The sequence below is a fragment of the Ambystoma mexicanum genome, chromosome 5q (assembly GCF_040938575.1).
Source record: "Ambystoma mexicanum isolate Mex_15411 chromosome 5q, UKY_AmexF1_1, whole genome shotgun sequence".
Classification (NCBI taxonomy): domain Eukaryota; kingdom Metazoa; phylum Chordata; class Amphibia; order Caudata; family Ambystomatidae; genus Ambystoma; species Ambystoma mexicanum.
In genome coordinates, this window is record NC_090933.1 from 41,974,270 (window position 1) to 41,990,613 (window position 16,344).

The following is a 16,344-nucleotide window of genomic DNA, read 5'->3' on the forward strand; positions in this document are numbered from 1 at the left end:
CTACAATCTGGTTGGTAAGGATGTGCCTGAGGGTCTCAGAGCACAATCAGCCAGAGGCTTGGCTACCACCTCTGGCCTGTAGGGTCCCTGTTCTGAACATTTTCTAGACATCTACGTGGGCCTCTTTGCACAAGTTTGCCAACCATTAATGCATGGATTCCCAGGCAGGGCAGGATGATCGCTTTGTTTAGAGCAGTCCTCCAGAGCTTTCTGGTATAGGTGGTGTCCTTGCTGTCCTCCTCTTACAGGTCCATATACTGCTTTGGGAGTCTGTCATAAATGCGGGATCTGTAGGAGAAAGTAATACATTAGAAGAACAAATTACTTTCCTCTAATGTTCCTTCTGATGGATGTTCCCCCAATGCTTTCCTTAACACCCACTCATCCTAGCCCACTTGGCGGATAGCTAGTACACTTATCATCTCTACAGTCCCTCAGCATCACAGTGCTAGGGGAAAAGGATGGAACTCAGCTGAAGGGGTGCCACGCCTCAATATATACTGGCTCGACATCATGTCCAGCATGTAGAGGCATCGAGCAGAGCCGATAAGGAGCTGCACTGTGGTCCCTGGAGGTGGAAAAAGTTCAGAAGAGCAGCTTTGCTGGGAGATATAAATATCATAGATTTGGAATCTGTGGGAAAAACATCCATCAGAAAGAACATTATAGAGATGTAAGTAATGCGTTCTTCTCCTTGCTTTGTAACTTATCTAGAAGTTTGCAGTATTGATTTTTCTCTGTCCACTTTTCTATCAGTATATGCCCTGTCAGTCTCTCTGATCCCTTTTCTTAACTGATATATTGCCTAGCGCCCATGAATTCTTCTGGATAATGAATGTTTCTCCTGTTCCTTGTTTCTGTTTTGGATGAACTGGTATTCGATGCACATGAAAAACCAATAAACAGTTTTTTTTATCGTGACTTTTCCTGATAGTGTTCTGATTTTTCTTGTCTCATTTAGGAATATAGTTGATGGCTTATGGTTTTGAGTTACACTATCATGTCACTGAATGTCATATATATTCACATTTTTTCTTTTTCAGATTGTGCAATTTGGTATGAATAAGAAAGTGGGTCAGGTGTCCTTTGACCTTCCAAGACAGGGAGAAATGGTGCTTGAAAAACCGTACAGTGAAGCTACAGCAAGGCTTATTGATGATGAAGTTCGGGTGCTTATTAACACTGCCTATGAAAGAACATTGCAGCTTCTGAAGGAGAAAAGGGCAGAAGTGGAGAAGGTAAGTGAACAAGCAACATTAAATACGATTTTCCTTACCAGCCAAAAGGACTTTTGTTACCTATAAATGTTTTTAGATGCTCAACAAAGATCTCCTTCGGTGTATCTTTTTGTTCAGCATTTCTCCAATTTTCAGAGAAATGAAACTAGAGCAGCGAGTAGCTCTGAGTATTCCTTAATATAGTAAGGAACCCTCCCCACAATCATAAACCTTTAAATGTTTGTGGTGTAGGGTGGACAACATAAGTTTTTTAAAATCAATATTATAAAGTGGTGCTCCTACATACCTTTTCACAGCCTCTAATTTGAAATGAGCTTGGAGCTGTTAAACAAGTAAGGTGGCCAGCTGTGGTTTTTCTGGCCCTGTGTGGGCTCCCAGTATAGTGTGTGGCAGAGCCCCGCTGGAATCTGCTGGTGCTGTGGCAGTGAGGCGAGCAATACACACAGGCAGATGGCTACCGGTGAGAAACCCTGAAACAGATGCGTGGTCCACTGGCAAAGTTGTGACTTGAACGGGCTCAGAAGCTATGAGGATTCTGAACATAGTGCATAGCGAGACTTGATTACTGATGAGGTGAAGCCCGGGGAGCATCAGTGATGACCTGTCTACAAGAATGGGCCTGATACAAGGAAGCAGTTGCAAGTGTTGAAGTGCCAGAGGCATAATAGGGGCTCATTGATTTGGATTGCGGGTTATGGTATAGCCCGTCAGGAGAGGACTTGGTGTGACCTGGGGCACTGGGTCCCCTCCCCTTGGATAATAGGGGAGGTCTGAGGAACATGTGACTCTCACTGCTGTGGACTATAATAAGTGGATCCCAAGTCCAAACGAAGAGTTAGGCATGGGGTGCAAAATAACAAATTGTCAGTGCTAGCTTTGTAAATGAGAGGTACCCACTGGCACAGTGCTGCAACCACTTGTTACAATTTTGGTGTGAGTAGCAAGTCTAGGTAGAAGCATAGAGAGGAAAGGGACGTACTGGTTGGTGTACAGAGGCTCAGGTGGTGTCATGGTCATGGGTTCAGGCACACAGTTATGCAGGAGTCGCACACACAGGAGACCTTGGTGGACACTGTCCCGGCGGCTTTGGCGCCAGGCTCATAAACAAAAGTGAACAAGAACATCCATTTAACACCAAAAAGCTTTTATTAGGGACATAGCACTTCAGATGCATTGACCTGGAACATTCCATCCATTAAGTAGCCCCAAGTGTATTCTTGGGTGTGGCTGCTAATGTATTGCCTTCGCAAGTGCACATTCTCTAGGAGTAGCAGGGTGTGGCTGGTAAACCTGCCCTAATGGGCGTGCCCACGATCTCAGCTATATAAGCTGCCCCGATCCTCAAGACAGACGCTTCGTGTTATTCTGCACTTGCAAGCAGCGTAACGCTCCCCGACGCCTGAGGTCAGACTTACCTTTGAAGATCCTGCTTCCTGGACATCCTGCTTCCTGCCAGCATACTTACCAACTGGGGGTAGCTGTCACGCTCACCTGATTCCCACGGAGGCGCATGTCTGGCTTCGAGTGCTGATGCTTCTTTAGTGGTGAAGCGCAGGACTCTGAAGATGGACTGGAAGGGCCCCTCTACTCTGGTCTTTTCTGGCTCGCAGGAATATTCCCCTCTGCGTGAAAAGGGAGTATTACCTACTGATGGAATAATGCTCAAGCCTCCCACTCCCTTCCAGCCCTCCACGATACCCTTCCACGATTCCCCGTGAAGTCTCACCTTCGGGTCTGGAAGGATGAGTTCTCCATCCTGCTTCTGATGCAGGGGCGCGTTGAAACCCAGTTACTTCACGGGATTGAGGTTTGATGAGAGTTCAAAATAAGCTTGACTATTCAGGTGAGGCGCTGTAAGAGTTCTGTTGCAAGTTCAAAAGTTCAAGCTTAATAATAATGTTCATTGTCTTATTGCAGCAAGCGCTAATGCTTATGTCTTTTTTCCCCTTAGGGGCCGGGGTTCGGAATGCCGGAGATATGGCGCCGACCCGAAGTGAAACGTGCAGTTCCAGTAAATGACAGGTAAGTTCTGGATGAGCGTTCAGGTAATGTCTTTGCATTCGCTCATTCAATGTCCTTGTCTTTTTTCCCCATAGGGGCCGGGGTCCGGAATGCCAGGAAGCGGCAGGACCCGAAATGAAATGGGAATAACCACACAGGTAAGTCTTAGAAGGAAACTGAGCCTTTCCTATTCCCTTCCTTCTCTCACCTTGTTTTCTCGTCTTTGTTTCTCTAGGCTCTGAGAAGTGGGTGCAGATCCGGATGATCGCTGCTGAAGATGGAGGCGCCCAGGAAAGGTGAGTGAAATGCAGCGCTGCAGCGAGCGAAGCGAAATGCTTTTAAAATGATGTCTTCCCTTTCAGGATCGTCGGTGTGATGTCTCCGTGATGCAGCTTTAGCTGGTAAGGTCTTCTTTCTCCTCCAATTCTCTCTTATCTCCCTTTGCAGGCGACCCAGGATGCTGACAGGCGTGGCTGAAGTCCAGATGCAGGAGCTGACACGGTGAGCGTCCAGCTGCGAGGAGCAGAACAACGCGAAGCGTGAGTTGCTGATCGGGCGTGGTTCAAATAGCTTTGGAAGAAGTTCCAGGTATGTATCCTTCCACCGATCAGGTATGTATTCTTCCCCGACCACACCCAGGTGGAAAGTAGTCCCACAGGTAAAGTAGCTCCATTCAGGCCTCAAGAGGGCCTGGATGTAGCAGCATGGTCTGCATCAGGTAAGTGCACATTAAAACACTTGAACACATGTCTAGCTTTATGAGCCTGGCGCCTAAGGCGCCAGGACAGGGGTCTAACATGAGCCTGGCACCTAAGGTGCCAGGACTGTGTCCAAAGGGCCCCAGCTTGGGCCCGCTGGCACTTCCGTGGGGGGAATGATGCCTGCCTCTGGGGTTGCTGGGTCGGACCTGGCTCCTTGGAGGTAGGCATCATGACAGTACCCCCCCTCAAGGCCTCTCCCAAGGTTGTTCCCTCTGGGGGTTTTGGCTTGTTCGGAAATCTCCGGTGGAACCTTTGTATTAATCGAGGTGCGTGAACATGGTTACTAGGCTCCCACGATCTCTCCTGAGGTCCATATCCCTTCCAGTCAACAAGATAGAAGAGTTTTGACTTTAACACCTTGGAGTCTAAAATGTCTTTAACTTCGAATTCTAATTCCCCTTCAATTTTAACTGGGTCTGGAGGCTTGGACAGTCGGATCCCTGGTTGTACTGGCTTCAAAAGTGATGCATGAAAAACTGGATGAATACGCATGTTAGACGGTAAATCCAGTTTAAAGGCCACGGGATTGATTATAGCCTTGATGGGATAAGGTCCTATGAATCTGGGATTGAAGGTTCACGGGCCCTTGAGGGGTAAATGTTTTGTTGCTAGCCATACCTGGTCTCCTACTTGGTAAGGAGGAGTTTTACTTCGGTGCAAATCAGCGTTTTCTTTATACTTTTTCTTGCCTTGCTGTAAATGAGTTGCAGCTTCTTTGAAGGCTCGGGTTATTGTAGAATGCAGATGATTTACTGCGGGCATTTCCAGGGTCAGAGGTGGGTCTAGGTCAGAGGTCCGAGGATGGTGACCATACAAAGTATAAAAAGGAGTTTGTCCGGTTCCAGAATGCACTGAATTGTTGTATGCATATTCTGCGATCCAAAGGATGTCTTTACAATTTGACTCGGATTGGTGTAACATGCACCGAAGATATTGCTCGAGAATCTGATTGGTTCTCTCGGTTTGTCCGTCGGTCTGGGGGTGGTGGCTGGTGGATAACCGCACATCTATTTGTGCTAGTTGGCAACACTTCTTCCAAAAATGGGAGATAAATTGACTTCCACGATCCGAGACTAATATGGAAGGGAAACCATGTATGCGAACTATATTCTCCAGGAATTCCTTGGCCAAGGTGGAAGCTGAAGGCAAGAAGTGGGCCATTTTGGAGAATAGATCCACAATTACAAGGATAGTGTTGTAACCAGCACAAGGAGGCAGGTCAGTTATAAAGTCCATTGACAAGGTGTGCCATGGTGCCGGTGGAATATCCAAGGGTTGAAGTAGGCCGGCTGGCCTTTTCTTTTGACCCTTGTTTTGGGCGCAAATTCCGCAAGACAATACAAAAACTTTTCTCCAAGAAGGCCACCAGAAGTGGCGTTTGATTTTTTCCTCCGTTTTAGCGATACCAGGGTGTCCTTCAATTAATGATTCATGATGATGGGCAATAACAAGTTCTTGCAATTCTTTACTTGGCAGAAACAACCGCTCCTGGAAGTAGGGTAAATCATCCTTAACGGTGTAATGAGGACCCTTTTGACTCCATTCCAGTAAGGCTGAAGAGTCTACAAGTTGTTTTACTTGCGTTTGGATGTCCTCAATAGATTGCAATGAAGTTAAGCCTAAGATTCTTTGTTCAGGTATGATTGGCACAGGTTCTAAACTCGAATTGGGTTCTTCATGCCAATCCGGGATAAGGCGTCCGCTTTACCATTCTTGCAGCCAGGGCGATAGGTAATTACAAAATCAAATTCCGCAAAGAATAGAGCCCATCGGAGTTGTCGTGAAGATTGAGCTTTGGCCGTCTTTAAATACTGTAAATTTCTGTGGTCCGTAATTACGGTGATGGTGTGTCTTGCCCCGAGAAGGTAGTGACGCCAAGCCTTGAAAGCAGATTTAATAGCCAGTAACTCTTTGTCGGTAATTGCGTAGTTGATTTCAGGAGGAGAAAATTTCCTGGACCAAAAGGCCACAGGGTGTAGTTGGTTAGTTTCTGGGTCTCTTTGCGACAGGACAGCTCCCATGGCCGAACTGGATGCGTCGGTTTCCACAATGTAAGGGAGATCTGGGTGCGGGTGCTTCAATACAGGTTCAGAGGTGATTTTGGTTTCCAGGTCCTGAAAGGCTTGTTCGGCCTCAAGAGTCCATTCAAAGCGTTTGTTTTTCTTTAGGAGAGCTGTGATGGGTTGGACTGTCCGGGAAAATTCCGGGATGAATCTTCGATAGAAATTGGCGAAGCCGAGCATGCTCTGAACTCCCTTCACCGAGCTAGGAGATGGCCATTTGAGGATGGCGTCCACCTTTCGTGAGTTCATTCGGACTCCTTGAGGTGTCAGGATGAATCCGAGAAACTCAACTTCTGTGGTATGAAAAACGCATTTTTCGAGCTTTGCAAATAGTCTGTGCTGGCACAATTTCTCAAGAACTGCCCTAACATGTTTTCTGTGATCGGATTCTGAAGAAGAGTACACCAGGATGTCGTCAATGTAAACAATGACGCAGACATCGATAAGTTCCCGAAGAACATCATTCATAAAGTACTGAAAGGCGGCAGGTGCATTGCACAAACCGAAGGGCATCACCTGATGTTCGAAGAGCCCAAATTTGGTGCGGAATGCAGTCTTCCATTTGTCGCCTTCTTTTATACGCACCAGGTGATAAGCTCCTCAGAGATCTAACTTGGTGTACACACAAGCGTCTTTCACCTGGTCGATAAGCTCAGGGATCAGGGGCAGAGAATAACGATTCTTAATCGTTATTTGATTTAGGGCGCGATAGTCTATACATGTTCTAAGGTCGCCCTCTTTTTTCGGCACGAAGAACAGAGCTGAGGAGACAGGAGACTTGGACGGGCGAATAAAACCATTGGCTAGGTACTGATCTAAATACTGAGGCAGATGCAGGTTCTCAGGTTCCGTAAGAGCATAAACCCTACTACAAGGTAGTTGAGCATTGGGTACCAGATCGATTTGGCAATCATAAGACCGATGGGGAGGTAACGTGTTAGCCTGTTCCTTCTGAAAAACGTCTTGGAATTCTTGGTATTCTGACGGTAGCTGTACAGGGGTGGAAGTTGCTGAGGCTAGACCCATAACTGGATTTCTTGGATAACAAGTTGGTTCACAATCAGGAAAACTTATCTTCTTTGCTCGCCAGTCAATTCTGGGATTATGTGTTTCTAACCAAGGAATTCCAAGGATTACTTGAAATTGTGGGGCCTTGATCACATCAAACACAATTGCTTCCCGATGTCCATCCTGACCCACCAGTGTCACTTCAACAGTGGAATGCGTTACAGGCCCTGAGGCTATTTCGGTTCCATCTACTGTAGTAATGACATCTTGGGTTACTTTCGGGCGGAGAGGGAGCTTAATCCTAGAAGCCAATTCACGGTCTATGTAATTTCCAATAGCTCTACTGTCGATGTACGCTTTTATAGCCTGCAACTGCTGAGGCTGTTTTGGGTCCACAAGCACCATTGGCATGACAAAATGCGAGGTCAAAGAGTTTGTTTTCAAGCTCGGCAAGCGGCCCCCTACGCTTGTCGGGCTAGGTCGTTTCCCGAATCAGGTGTCAATAAATCGTTATCAGTGGCTCCAACCACCTTCTTAGGTGGTTTAACCGGACAATTTCGAAGAAAGTGACCGGAAGTCCGGCAATACAGACAAAGTTGCATTTGCCGCCTTCTCTCTCGTTCCTTCTGCGTTAATGGTCCTTTAACACCGCCGATTTGCATAGTTTGGATACATCGGGACTCTTGGAGTTAGCGTGGGTTTTGATCGGTACTCGGGTTTCGTACTTGAACCGATCTGCTTTTCTATTTTGAAGTCTGTGATCAAGTTGAACCACCAAGTCTATGTAGTCTGCGCAGACCTGGGGTAGATTTACAATCTGAGCTAGAACATCCTTAAGCTCTCCGCGCAGGCCTCGATGAAACAATGTGATCCTTTTGTTTTCTGGCCATCCAGTTTCCACAACCAGTCTATTAAAGGTGGCAACGTAGGACAGGAGATCCTGATTACCTTGTCGTAAGGATAGCAGTTCGTTATCAAGGGCCTGTCCTTGAGAGTGTCGAGCAAACAATCTTTCCATGCTGGCCTGGACGCCCTGAAAATCCTGGAGAATGGGATCATCCTGATTTACCAATGGAATAGACCAATCGGCAGCACTGCCACTGAGGTAAGATAGTATAAAGGCTACCTTGGTCTGGTCGTTAGGGAAGGCTCCGCGTCTGCATAGAAAGTGTAAATGACATTGGTTCATAAAGACGGCATATTTCTTGGGATCCCCCACAAAACGTTCAGGCGGGGCCAAAGGCATGTGTCCAGGTAGATTGATTTGAACCGGGTTATTCAAACCCATTGATGTGGAAGTACCTCCGGAATTAGGTAAAGGAGTGTGCCCTGCCTGGGCCTGCAATAACCTTTTGGCCAGGTCATCTGTTCTTTCCTTTGATAGGATAAGTTCTCTTTTGAGAGCGTTAGTCTCCTGGCGGGCTGAATGCACTTCTGCCCGTAATTCCCCCAAAAGCTGGGCCAGCTGATCTGTCTCGGAAGTCTCCATAGCGCCCGGGTGGGAAATTGTGGATAGGCTTCGCGTTCTGTCACGCTCACCTGATTCCCACGGAGGCACAGGTCTGGCTTCTTCAGTGGTGAAGCACAGGACTCTGAAGATGGACTGGAAGGGCCCCTCTACTCTGGTCTTTTCTGGCTTGCAGCAATATTCCCCTCTGCGTGAAAAGGGAGTATCACCTACTGATGGAATAATGCTCAAGCCTCCCACTCCCTTCCAGCCCTCCACGACACCCTTCCACGATTCCCCGTGAAGTCTCACCTTAGGGTCTGGAAGGATGAGTTCTCCATCCTGCTTCTGATGCAGGGGCGCGTTGAAACCCAGTTACTTCACTGGATTGAGGTTTGATGGGAGTTCAAAATAAGCTTGACTATAGGTGAGGCGCTGTAAGAGTTCTTTTGCAAGTTCAAAAGTTCAAGCTTAATAATAATGTTCATTGTCTTATTGCAGCAAGCGCTAATGCTTATGTCTTTTTTCCCCTTAGGGGCCGGGGTTCGGAATGCCGGAGATATGGCGCCGACCCGAAGTGAAACGTGCAGTTCCAGTAAATGACAGGTAAGTTCTGGATGAGCGTTCAGGTAATGTCTTTGCATTCGCTCATTCAATGTCCTTGTCTTTTTTCCCCATAGGGGCCGGGGTCCGGAATGCCAGGAAGCGGCAGGACCCGAAATGAAATGGGAATAACCACACAGGTAAGTCTTAGAAGGAAACTGAGCCTTTCCTATTCCCTTCCTTCTCTCACCTTGTTTTCTTGTCTTTTTCTCTCTAGGCTCTGAGAAGTGGGTACGGATCCGGATGATCGCTGCTGAAGATGGAGGCGCCCAGGAAAGGTGAGTGAAATGCAGCGCTGCAGCGATCGAAGCAAAATGCTTTTAAAATGATGTCTTCCCTTTCAGGATCGTCGGTGTGATGTCTCCGTGATGCAGCTTTAGCTGGTAAGGTCTTCTTTCTCCTCCAATTCTCTCTTATCTCCCTTTGCAGGCGACCCAGGATGCTGACAGGCGTGGCTGAAGTCCAGATGCAGGAGCTGACACGGTGAGCGTCCAGCTGCGAGGAGCAGAACAACACGAAATGTGAGTTGCTGATCGGGTGTGGTTTAAATAGTTTTGGAAGAAGTTCCAGGTATGTATCCTTCCACCGATCAGGTATGTATCCTTCCCCGACCACACCCAGGTGGAAAGTAGTCCCACAGGTAAAGTAGTTCCATTCAGGCCTCAAGAGGGCCTGGATGTAGCAGCATGGTCTGCATCAGGTAAGTGCACATTAAAACACTTGAACACATGTCTAGCTTTATGAGCTAAGGCGCCAGGACAGGGGTCTAACATGAGCCTGGCGCCTAAGGCACCAGGACTGTGTCCAAAGGGCCCCAGCTTGGGCCCGCTGGCACTTCTGTGGGGGGAATGATGCCTGCCTCTGGGGTTGCTGGGTCGGACCTGGCTCCTTGGAGGTAGGCATCATGACAGTAGCTGTTCTTACCTGTACATCTCTTCGGCAAACCAAGTATTGATCTTTACACTTTCTTTACACTTTCCGGAACGCTGAAATCTTCATCTTGGCACAGCAGCACGACACGCTCCATCGTCGACAGCAGCGCCTGCAAGGAAAAACAGAAGACAAGGCTAGACATTGAAAAAACAGTCACGCCCTTCCTTAAACCATCCCTTACCTGCTGTCGAACATTGCGGTAGCATCCATCTTCCATCCGGCCGCGTCTCACAGCTCCATTGAGGCTGCATTTCCATCTAAGGGAAGAAAACAGAAGAGAGACATTATTGCGGGCATAAATAGGAGCAACATATAAAGACATTAAACAGAACGAACAGCATCACAAGAGCTCAAGAAAGACTTAACAATCATAAGGAGAAGCATAGTTGCAACTGGACTAATCCTTATCAGGGATCAGCGAAGGAACTAGATCCCATTCAACGCGCCCCTGCCAGAAGTAGGAGGGCGGAGAACTTATCTTCCATAATTCACAGGTGAGCTTTATGGGCCGGCATATTCTCACAGAAACCGTACTTTGGGGTGAAGGGTTCGAGAGGTACAACAATCACAGATTGGCGCACTCGCACACTGTTATCTCCACGCAGGAGCAGTATCACCACCTACCACCGTTCACAACTTTTTCTACTGAGGGAGAGGCCTGAAGGGGGTGATTCAAGTTCAGGGAGGGTTGTAACCATGCCCCAACACCTCCACAGAGACCAGGTGAGCGTAACGGGTGGGTTGGGGGTTTCCAGACTGCATTTAAGGAATGACAAAAGGAGCATAATTCCCCTCATCTGAGAAAGAAACCCTGTGCAGCTCTGGCAGCTTGCAAATCCAATCACTGCAAAACCGACCATTGGAGACAAACAGAATGCAGTGTTCAGTCCCTGAAATGCTTTCAGGGGATGTGTGATGACCGAAATATGGCGGTCCAAGCAGGTGCTCCAATTGATAGCCACATGTGAGGCAGCTCCCTTTGATCCAGTTTCTCCATGAAGCGGCCAGCTTGGCTATTTTTCAATGTATTGATCAAACATGCTCCAAGATGGCCGCCTGCTCCGCGTGCAGAGGAGCTGATGCTCCACCAGGCAGACCCCCTCTGTGATTGGACAACTGCATCCAGATTTCATCAAGTCCTGTGTGCCGGCAGCATAAACTGGCTCCTGCCTCAAGGCCCTGCAGAAAGGCTTCTGTCTGAGCCTGTCGGGGCCTTGAGGGCCTCGGAATCCCTGTTCAAACTATGATCCGTCGTCCTGGCTAATTACTTGACTGCTTCCTTTGTGACTGGTTCACTGCAGTCATTAAATTGAGTTTGGCTGATCTCCAACACTAACTCTCCTGAAGCGCCTACAATGCCTTTCACCCCTCCATCCTCGCCTCAACTACCTTCTTTCTTTTCACTGCACTTGAGACTCTCTTTTGTGTGTAGCATTACATCTGTACACCATCTGCATTGTATTGCTTGTTGCCGCCTTCTTAAAATCTAATTTGGGTGTGCTTTGAAAATCGAATTTAGGTATGTTAGCATTACAGCTGTGTACCATCTGCATTGCATTCCTTGTTGCCTCCTTTTCAAAATCGAATTTGAGTGTGCTTTTATAATCTATTTAGGTTTGTTAGCATTACATCTGTGCACCATCTGCATTGCATTGCTTGTTGCCTCCATTTTCAAATCGAATTTGGGTGTGTTTAGTTCATACATTTCTGTACCACTTATTGATTACTACTCCATCTACTAGGCTAAAACTGTGCTGTGAAGCCACTCCTCCTTCATTCCTTGTCTAAACCTCTGACATCCCATGGCTCTCTCCATTTCTCCCATATTCTCTAACTGCTACACATCACCTATCTCTCCCCCTCTCTCTCAATGTCCGGTAGCACAATAAAGAAATCTTGAGTGCAAACCCTGGACATCCCATTGCAGACACCTATGCCAGTGCTTCCTCTAAAGAGGTTTTCACTGATATCCTTTTCTCTGTCTCCTCTCCAGATCTATGGACCCCCATCTCTTCTCTGTTCTTCCACATGTTCCTCCATTAACAGTGGCACCAAGAGGGAAGCCCTCTTGGCCGGTTTCTCATCCTCACGCTGCTTTGTTAATGTCCATCACACTGGCACCATCCTGGTTCAGGGTCCTCAACCCAACCTCCTTCTCTTTGACCAGATCCTGCCATCTCTCATTACCTTCCTTCCTTCGCCTCCATCTCCCCCTTCTACTTTCTCCCTCCTCTGAATGGTGTACCATGCCCCACCAAAGGCACAGACCTCCTCCACCTGGTGACTCTTCATGCCCGCTCAGCCAACAAACACTCCTCTGACATTTGCCTCCTTCTTGAAGACAAAGACCTCGACATTCTCGCTCTTACCAAGACTTGGTTCAATGCCAGCTAAGTCACTGCCTTTGACTCCCACCTCCCTGACGGCTTCAAGATCATTTCCAAGCCTCGACCTCACCGCACTGGCAGTGGGGTTGCCTTTATCTTCCCCGAGTGGGTTCCTGCTTCCATCTTACCATCCAGCCCTATTCCTCCTTTGAAAGCCTGATTTGCAAGTTGGTCATCTCTCCCATTTCCACCCTGACCCATTGCTACCATCTACCGCCCTCCAGGCTCTGAATGGGCCGACTTCTGCTCTTCCTTACTTTCATCCACCTCTAACCTCCTCCTCCTGGGTGATTTCAACATTCAACTGGACTCCCCTGGCTCTGCATTCATTCTACTAACTGACCTCTGCACCTTACTTGCCCTCTCCATTCTCCCTTTCGGGACAACCCACTCAGCTGGACACACCCTGGATGACCTCATGCCCTCTGACCTCTCTCTCTCCCCCCCCCCACTAGTCACCACTCTCTCCTGGCTAAATAATTACAAAGTTATTCCTAACGCTGAATCCCTAGCACAAAGTTAAATGACCCTATCTGTAAATAATCGCGTATCGATTGATTGAAGGCCCTAGTGATTGCTGCTGAGCCGACTACAAGGGATGTCGAGATCCTGACCCTAAACTCTCTAAAACACTTTCCTAGTGTCTACAGGTGCACACAGCATGGAGGTCGGTATTTTGTATTTTAATCTTTCCGCCCCCACAGCGTGTGCCTTATCGTTAAAACAACAAAGTGACTCTATGACCTGACGGTCAATAGAAGTATTCTTAAAAACAACCTATTTTCTCACCATTGTGGTGTAATGGAGGGAAAATGTGTGATAACTAGAACAATTTCTTTTAACAAGCCGTTTTCTTTATTTAAAATGGTGTTGGGGTCTGGGTTATCAACCAGTCCTCTTAACAACAGTCAACCGGTTTCAGCGGGATTCTTGAGTGGCTGTTTTCTTCAGGACGAATACACTACTTAATTCTGATATTCTCAAGGTATCTTCAAACCTATGAAATGTTATAGGATGTCTTCCGTGGTCCAGAGTAGATATAGTGGAATAATCCCTGATCCTATAAGGACAAAGACAAGAAAGACAGGTGGGACTGTCGTCAGTCTCAAGTACTATTAAAACCCTTTAAAAGACGTATATTGGAAGGTGCTGCAACTTTGAAATAGAGTTCTCCTTAACTCTATATGTCAAAGTGCTAGGTCATGTAGTCCGTTATATGCTGCAGGTCTCTTGGCCTCAGCTGCATAAATGGTTATGCCTTTGACGTTCAATTCTGTGCGAGGAAGATGTGTGGCTCTCTCTTCTCTGAATTGTTCTCAATGTAATGGGGAGGAGTATCAGATTGTTGTGTAAATACTTTTATGGGCATTCTCCGGTATCTGCACTCAGATATTTTACGTGTTTAGTGCCTCTCATTCACTATAGTTTAACCCGCTTGGTGAACTATATCTAGTGTTTCTCAACTCTATTACAATTTATGATGTTTAAGGGACATCCATCTACTAATCAGGATGTTCGTTTATCTCACAGTCATGGGGCATACTTAAAGGCGATGCAGCCGCGATTTTTAGTGTTTGCGGCCGTGATTAATGGTGCTTCCCTCTATCTAAATGCCTCGCTGTCATTAAGTTAATTTCCTCCTGCTTGGTCAGAACGTATTGCGTATTATGAGTAAGAGGAGAAATTGCGGGCTAAGGCTCTACGTAACAGTCGGAGCGTATAGATGCAGAAAGTGGGGTTGCCGCCAGACACGCTTCCCTCTGTCTCCTTATCTCGCTGCCTCTCGTTATGCGATCCGATTCGGCGGCATCTTGGGCCATGTTTACACATATCACTGTGTCACATGCACGTGATCGCGTATCGACTACAGATCTGGCTCAGGTTTACCTGGGAGTTGTAGTTTGTTATTCCAGTGCCATATTCACATAAAACGTTTTGTGACCCGTAATGGCGCCATTCAGGACTATATTCGCATCTATTGCCGCGTCATGTTCACTACAAATGTAGCTCGAAATTTACCTGGGAATTGTAATAAGTGATGCTATGCCATGTTTGTATAAATGGCCGCATTGTGTTCACTCGAAAGTATAAATACTATGACAGATGCCCGGGGATACCTGGGGGTTGTAGTTAAAGTTTAGTCCACTTCAGATCACCAATATTCTCAAAGTATTTAATGTCAATCCTCCATTGTTGTTGTGTAATTGTGGGTTTTTAAAAAAAAATAATTTATTACATGATGTATTACACATACATCCAGCATGTAGCTAATTAATCCCCTATACACGGGATTCAAAAAGTGGAATGCTGTTGTGTGTGTGAGGGTGGCGGTCTCACAATTCAGTTGTAAAGACCATGGTCAAAGGGGTGAGGGTAACGGGAAGTTCCTCTTAGCTGTACTTCTGTTTGACCATTAACTTTATAGAACCGCCAGGGTTTGCCAACAGATCTCCTCATTTAAGCCTACCAAGTGGCTGCGGGTCCTGTATATCCATTGTTGTTCTCTTTTCAATAAGAGGGCTGTGATGTTTCCACCTCTTTTGGGTAATCTGACTTTCTCTAATATGGTCCACGTTAGGTCGGTTTCAGTATGTTGTTTCTCAATGTAGTGTTCTACCAGTGGGGCAGTTCTTTTTTGAGTCCTGATATTGGATCGGTGCTCCCCTATGCGTATCTTTATTGCTCTTGTCGTCATGCCAATATACTTCTTAACACAGGGGCACTGCATTAGATACACTACATTTGTTGTGTTACAATTAGTCAGACTCTTCTGTTCCCAAGGGTACTTCCAGCCTACATCTATAGCTGTAGTATGCTGTGTGTATTTACACACAGTACAGGTCCCACATGCAAATAATTCTTCACGGGTATTCAGAGGAGCAGTTTCTGTGCCTCTGGATGCCTGGAATCCAGATCGTTGGTCGTGGAGACACCAAAATGCTCAGTGTGGTAGCTGAGTTGGGGCAAGGCCAGCTTCTCAAGCAGCTTCCCCAGGAAGGGGGTGATGGAAATAGGATGGTAGCTGGCAGGGCAAGTAGGGTCAGAGGAGGTTTTTTCAGGAGTGAGCGCACAAGGGAGTTTTAGGGAGAATCCTCTGTAAAGGCTAATTTCCCAAACCTAGTGAGTCCCCCAGCAGCTTTGCTGGATTTTTGGGGTTTATTTTTTTCTCCTGCTAAGAGTGAGACTCTTTTCTCCCACTCTTAGACATGATTTGAGATATCCTTTGACTTTGTGATGTGTTTTATGGGCTATGGGGTCTTTTACTCCATAGGGTTTCATGTGTTTTTGGTAAGTGTGTTACACAGCACCCTCCGTGCAGTAACACAGGGGTGTCATAGTGACCCCCAAACATAGACTCCATACCCTGGCACTGACTACTGTCTCCCACGGCATGTAAAGTCACCATTGACTTTACTAGTCTTAAATTGTGAACAGAACCAGTACAAACCATCAAATGGTGGAAGTACTGGTAGGGGTAATTAGATTGTCCCTGGGTCTGTTTTTCGAGGGGGCACTGTGCAGATCCCCCTCGTCGAGTTTCTGGCTAGTGGCCGTGGTTACTACACAAAATATTCCACCGGAATATTTCCTGTGGGACTTTCCCATTCATTTTAAACGCACCACTTTTTTTCGGTGCAATGTTAAAGATACCGCCGGGTTATTTATTTAATATTTATTTCCCGGTTGGGTCTTTTTGCCAGGACTCGGTTTTAAAATGGCGTTTGTGTTCGCCTCTGTAACTCCAACCCAAGTCGAGCCCTTCCACTTTTGGCGGGCTTCTGCACATAAGCCACCAAAAGTGGTGCCACTCTGTCTGGGTCTACAGGATGTGTGGGAGGGCGGTTTAGGCACCATGGACTGAGTTGCCTCGGCAACTCAAGTCGCACTCTTGTGTGATTGGCC

The 16,344-nt window shown here is 47.0% G+C and overlaps 1 protein-coding gene across 3 annotated transcripts in view; it reads left to right on the top strand.

The window, feature by feature from the left end:
• Positions 1 to 16,344, top strand: part of AFG3L2 (AFG3 like matrix AAA peptidase subunit 2) — a 1,716,771-nt gene that overhangs the window by 1,589,006 nt on the left and 111,421 nt on the right. For all 3 annotated transcript variants that reach the window (XM_069620479.1, XM_069620477.1, XM_069620478.1), the window contains one exon: positions 1,044 to 1,238. In XM_069620479.1, coding sequence (XP_069476580.1) covers positions 1,044 to 1,238 — 195 coding nt within the window. The remainder of the gene's footprint in view (positions 1 to 1,043; positions 1,239 to 16,344) is intronic.